General features: G+C 36.7%; 2 protein-coding genes across 3 annotated transcripts in view; both read left to right on the forward strand.

The window, feature by feature from the left end:
- The first annotated feature begins 2609 nt into the window (after positions 1-2609).
- Positions 2610-4013, forward strand: LOC107716773 (high-affinity lysophosphatidic acid receptor-like). The gene has a single exon (XM_016523326.1). The coding sequence runs from the start codon at positions 2708-2710 to the stop codon at positions 3833-3835; it is 1128 nt and encodes a 375-aa protein (XP_016378812.1). The 5' UTR covers positions 2610-2707; the 3' UTR covers positions 3836-4013.
- Positions 4014-5178: 1165 nt separating this feature from the next.
- Positions 5179-6283, forward strand: part of LOC107716774 (ashwin-like) — a 4491-nt gene continuing 3386 nt past the window's right edge. Inside the window, exons 1-2 of one of the 2 annotated variants that reach the window (XM_016523328.1) lie at positions 5179-5342; positions 5567-5703. In XM_016523328.1, coding sequence (XP_016378814.1) covers positions 5208-5342; positions 5567-5703 — 272 coding nt within the window. In that variant the 5' untranslated portion in view covers positions 5179-5207. The remainder of the gene's footprint in view (positions 5343-5566; positions 5704-6283) is intronic. The other variant, XM_016523327.1, reaches the window with a different exon arrangement.

Consider the following 6283-nt stretch of genomic DNA (forward strand, 5'->3'; position numbering starts at 1 on the left):
TTTTAATTCACATATAAGCATCGGCACCTAAATTAAATGTGTTATAACAATGCTAGACATATAGCATGTAACATTATATATTATGACAAGATTGAATAAGAATTTAAATAGCAATAGTGTGCAATGAAAGTAAACTACAATTGCAGGGCCATCAGCCATATTTGCAACTAAACAGGTTAAACAAAATAATAATAATAATCGGCTAATAATAATATACAGTAGTCTTATACATGATTTTATTGCTAATATTATTATTATTTATTATTTTATTTATCCTTGTGTTAAAAAAAATCTGTTTTCCATATTGGCAATTGGACACTTAAACGTACAAATAATTGTTATCGGTTTTGTTCAAAAAGCTATATTGGTCAATCTCTAGTTTTTAATTACACTTAAGCCAATGGCTATCTAGAAACTGGCATGGGCGCTAGATGGATGCTGAATGGGTTGATTAATACATCAAACTCTTAGAGACAGCCATGACCAAGACTTAGTGAGACTGATGTGTGGATGTTGTTTTAGTTGCTAAACTTATTGTACACTTATTGCCATACTCACTGTACAGAATTTACATGAATATATATACACTGCATTGTGTTCTACGTTACAAAATAAATATTTAATTGTTCATAACATATTTCATTGTATATTTATTCTTATTTTGTTGTTATTCCATTATTTTATGTTTCACACATTTTATATCCTATAGTATATTTCATTGTACATAACAGCATTCTTCAAATTTCATAGGATATTTTAATTCTATTACTTGATTCCGATTGCTTCTGTTTGTCATATCTCCTTTTGTCATCACCTGTACCCCAGAGTCTGATCCACACCGTATGCCCAAAAATCTTAAATAATGTATGCTGATAATTACCTATGAATCCCCAATGGATTGTGTTGTATTGTAGACTTCGTATACTGGGAATTACATGTGAGTTTTTAAATAGATTGACAGCCATACTTCTAAAGCTCAATGAGAAAAACATCAATATATGCACCATAATGTCCACTGTCCCTTTCAATTTGATAAACGAAACATAGAGAAGGAACGATATTTCATTAACCATGAAAATCTGATTAGCCAACCCATGATCGCTACTTGAAATATGGCTAGAAATATGCCCTCAAATTAGTATGTGTAACTGTCCTGCTGTGTGTTTTGCAGGTATTCTGGTCTTATCTAGGACAATGGAGGTGTCAGAGGATGACATGCAGAGATGTGTGATGAATTCATGGAATTTGCATTCCCCTTTATATCTGCACTATCCTTAGCAAAGAACAGCCCAGTGTAACCATGGCAACAGCAGCATCCTCTGAGTGAGCATCATTCCCTCTTTCATCTGTAAACATGATGAATGTGGTTTGTATATGCTCACCATATTGCTCATATTGTGCTCTGCACAGATTGCTCTACAGATGTTTAAGCAAAAAAATGCAATTATTACAAGAATGTTTTCACCATATGTCTTTACTGTTTATGCGATTCTCATGTGCTGTCATAAAAATGTCACTCACTAAAATCCTATCACAGACTGCGCCTCCGTGCTCTTAAAGGGATAGTTCACCCAAAAAAGAAAAATCTGTCATTATTTACTCACCTTCATGTCATTTTACATTTACATTACATTTAGCAGACGCTTTTATTTAAAGCAACTTACAAATGAGGACAATGGAAGCAATCAAAATCAACAAAAGAGCAATGATATGCAAGTGCTATAACAAGTCTTATCTTATCTTATAATTTTAAACCTCTATAATTTTCATTCTTCAGCAGAACACAAAAGATGTTTAGAAAAACCTTTCAAATCAAGTCAAGTCAAATTTATTTGTGATGCACTTTTCTCATTTGTTTATATTGATGTTTATAATTTCTTCATATCATCATGCCTTATAGTTGCATTAAGCAGATGGGCAATAATATAGTGGACATTTTGTGATGACAGAAGCAGTCAAGCCACTGAGATTTGCCATATAGTATATATTGCCCTACAGGAGTATGCTACATATATACTTATATCCAACGATTTATAATGAGCTGGATGATAATATAGTTGCACTTTGCATCTGCATTTATTTGATCAGAAATTCAGTAAAAACAGTAATATTGTAAAGTATTATTACAATTTAAAATAACTGCTTCCTATTTAATTATGTTTTAAAATGTAATTATTTAAAGTGTAATTTATTTTATTTATTTCTGTGATGGCAAAGCTGAATTTTCAAGTCATTACTCCAGTCTTCAGTGTCACATGATCCTTCAGAAATAATTTTAATTTGTTGATTTGCTGCTCAAGAAACATTTCTTATTACAATCAATGTTGAAAACAGTTTTTCCGTTTAACATTTTTGTGGAAACCATGATACATTTTTTCCAGGATTCTGTGATGAATAGAAGGTTCAAAGAATAGCATTTATTCGAAACATTTTTGTAACCATTTAAATGTCTTTACTGTCACTTGATCAATTTAATCCATCCTTGCTGAATAATAGTATTTAAAAAAAAATTGTACTGACCCCAAACTTTTGACAGCAGCGTAAATGAATATATGCATTGTTATTAATATACCTCACACTTATGGTCTTCTGTTGCAGGTAATGTTTTACAGAAGAGTTTTTCACTTAATGGGAGCTCACAGGACCATGGCAAAGATATAGCTATGACTTTCCAGCCTTGGATGGATAATACCTGGTAACAGCTGCCATGTTTACATGTAATGGTAGCTCATTGGAGGGGTGTGGCCTTCTTGAACCAATAGAAACTGAGATGCAAGAGTCTGATACTGCCCTTATGCCCACCACTCTCAGGGTGGCACTGGCTGCCATCATGATCTTCATGATCACCATTGGTTTTCTTGGCAATGCCATTGTGTGTCTGATAGTGTATCAGAAACCAGCCATGCGTTCAGCGATTAATCTGCTCCTGGCCACACTGGCTTTTTCAGACATCATGCTGTCGCTGCTATGCATGCCATTCACCGCCGTCACTCTCGCAACTACAGACTGGAGCTTTGGAGTGGGATTCTGCCGCATATCCGTCATGCTGTACTGGCTGTTTGTTCTAGAAGGTGTGTCCATCCTTCTGATCATCAGCGTCGATAGGTTCCTCATTATAGTTCAGCGTCAGGACAAGCTAACGCCCCATCGGGCGAAAATCCTTATTGCCGCGTCATGGGCTCTGTCGCTTTGCGTGTCCCTACCGTCTGTTGTCGGCTGGAGGACAGCTGGGATTGGGGCGCAAGTACCGCAATGCATTCTGGGATTCAGTGAATCACTGGCGGACCGGGCTTACACAGTTCTGCTTGCAGTCGCTGTTTTTTTCACGCCATTTGGTGTGATGTTGTATTGCTATCTGTGTATTCTCAACACAGTTCGACACAATGCACTGCGCATCCACAATCACACCAGCGAAGGCAGCGTCGCTATCAGCCACATCAGCAAGTTGGGTTTAACTGGTCTGCAGCGACCCCAAGTCAATGTGGACATGAGTTTCAAAACCAGGGCCTTCACCACCATCCTCATCCTGTTCATTGGCTTCTCCGTGTGTTGGCTGCCACATACTGTGGTGAGTCTGCTGGCGGTGTTCAGTAGACGCTTCTACCTCAGCCCGGCCTTTTACCCCATCAGCATCGGGGCACTGTGGTTGAGTTACCTCAAAGCGGTCTTCAACCCGGTGATATACTGCTGGAGAATCCGCAAGTTTCGTGAAGCCTGCCTGGAGTTCATGCCCAAGACCTGTCATCTCTGTCCCAAGATTCCCAGGCGAAGTCGCAGGCGTATAAGACCCAGCAACATCTATGTGTGCAGCAGTGAGACCCAGTCTTCTGTCTAGGATTTGCACCAAAGTATAATGAAGATAATGTTAAGATATGAAACATTTAAAGTCATGTTTTCAAAGAACACTTATGAATTGAAAACTTGACAAATAACTCCTCCGACCATAATCTGCAGTGATGAAGGAAACAGCATCTGCTGTCTGAAATTCACCAGAGCAATATTCATATATGTTCCTGAACTCCGTAATTTCTTTATTTTTCTGTTGGAAAGATTTGACATGTTCTGCAGTTTTGTAAAACATGAAAAAAATGGGCAAATAAAGTAACTAAACTGGTGATTTACTGTACATTTTTGATAGAATTTGTTCATGGTTAAGTGAGTTTTTTTTTTTTTAATTGTATTCTTATTTTATGCATTTGACTGACATTTTTAACCAAAGTAACTTACAGTGCATTCAAGCTGTACATTTTATCTGTCTGTGCAACCCACTGGGTAACAAACCCTTGACCTTTTTCATATCAGTTTCAAATATATGGTATACATTCAAGCTGTGCTTGTCAGTAATGTTAACCATCTTGAGTTTGCCTTGAACAAAGTGATACTGCACGACTGGTTGGTTTTAACTGAATGCTGTTTGTCCACAATTTGTTTTCCGTTAAAATAAAAAACAAAAAATAATAATAATAAATGTAGAACCTAAATTATTGTTCTTGTTTCTTAATTTTTACAATATAATTATGATTTCTGCTTGCTGTTTTCAGTCATTTTACCACTTTGACTGAAGAATGTTGCTTCTGTAAATTCATAAAACTATCATTACACACACTTTCACCATTCCTGAAATATTTGGAATGCATCATGCATGTGGTATTTTCTGTAAAGTCTATCTTAGTTTTTTATTTTATTTCCTTTTTTAATCAGTAACTTTGGGACTATAGGCCTATATAAATACTGTCAATATAGAAATCTGTCAATAGGCCTACTGAAGAACAAAAAAGGGACGAATATGTGTTTTCCAAAGGCTGATACCAGTGTCAAAAAAGCAAATTGGAGGATGGCAGATGTAATGCCTATAGATGTAATAACATATCCTGGTAGCAAATAAGTAGCCTACACAAAACTGATTAAGTGAAATACACAATATTCACAACAAATGAATAAAATGTTTAGTTGATATGGTTATCAGCCAGTGCTAATAGCTGTAAATGGCCAAATATTTGCCCATTAATTGTCTGTTCATTCAATCCATCAGTAACATGGATTGAAGTTCTTTTGGGGCTGTACATCCATGTAAAAAAAAACCTGGTGTAAATATGAAATAACTTTGTCATAAGTTACTGTAGGTGGCAGTAATGGTCATACGCTGTTAAACGCCTGTCACATAAGCGCAGAACAAAAGCGCTTCTTCCTGCGCTCTCCGGAAACCGATGAGAAACATGGCGTCACACAGGACAGACAGAACGAAAACCGCCACATCAAATGCTGGAGATGTTTCCAAAATCGACCTTCTGCTTCACCCAGAGCTTCTTTCTCAGGAGTTCATTCAGCTTATGTTACGCGAGGTAAGATTGAGAGCCACATGAAATCTGTCAGGTTATTGTAGGCTTCATCGCATAAACGTGCTTGTTTCTTATATGAACATAATAATAATCATATTTTAGTTGTTTTTGGTGAGCTCAGGCTTTTCTGTAAAGTATTTTAATAAGATCTAGTAAAAATGCCTAATGTCCGAGGAATGAGTCAGAACAGTAGCAAACGAGTGACTCGTGCCTGTGTTGTGTTGTAGAGGAAGATAGCAGTGGGTGATGAAGAGGACCGCGAGCTGCTCACAGATCTGTACCTGCGGCATGTCATTCCTCTCCCGCAGAGGGATCTGCCCGGCAGCCGCTGGGGGAGGAGGATGGAGCGAAGCCGAGCGCACAGGTAACTTACTGCACACTCTCTCACACATGAAATGATGCTGTAGTGCTTGAAGGAAGAGTTCACCCACAAAAGAAAATTCTATCGCTTATTACATCTAATATAATATGTAATATAATCTACTCCGTGTGTGTTTTTAAGAAATAAATACTTTTATTTAGAACAGATGTATTAAATTTATCAAAAGTGACAGTAATTAGTGTTATAAAAACATTCTATTTACAAAAAATGCTGTTCTTTTGAACTTTATATTCATTAAAGAATCCTGAAAAATTGCATCATGTTTCCACAAAAATGTTAAACAACACAACTGTTTTTAAAGGGTTAGTTCACCCAAAAATGAAAATTCTGTCATTAATTACTCACCCTCATGTCGTTCCAAACCCGTAAGACCTTCGTTTATCTTCGGAACACAAATTCATATGTTTTTGATTAAATCTGAGAGCTCTCTGACCCTCCATAGACAGCAATGATACTGTCACGATCAACGCACAGAAACGTAGCAAGGACATCTGTAAAATAGTCCATGTGACATCAGGGGTTCAACCATAATTTTACGAAGCTATGAGAATACTTTTTGTGC

Source organism: Sinocyclocheilus rhinocerous, unplaced genomic scaffold (assembly GCF_001515625.1).
Source record: "Sinocyclocheilus rhinocerous isolate Xijiao unplaced genomic scaffold, SAMN03320098_v1.1 scaffold1441, whole genome shotgun sequence".
Lineage (NCBI taxonomy): Eukaryota > Metazoa > Chordata > Actinopteri > Cypriniformes > Cyprinidae > Sinocyclocheilus > Sinocyclocheilus rhinocerous.

Coding starts and splice junctions, on each gene's coding strand:
- LOC107716773 (XM_016523326.1), top strand. CDS start 2,708: ATGTTTACATGTAATGGTAGCTCATTGGAGGGGTGTGGCCTTCTTGAA.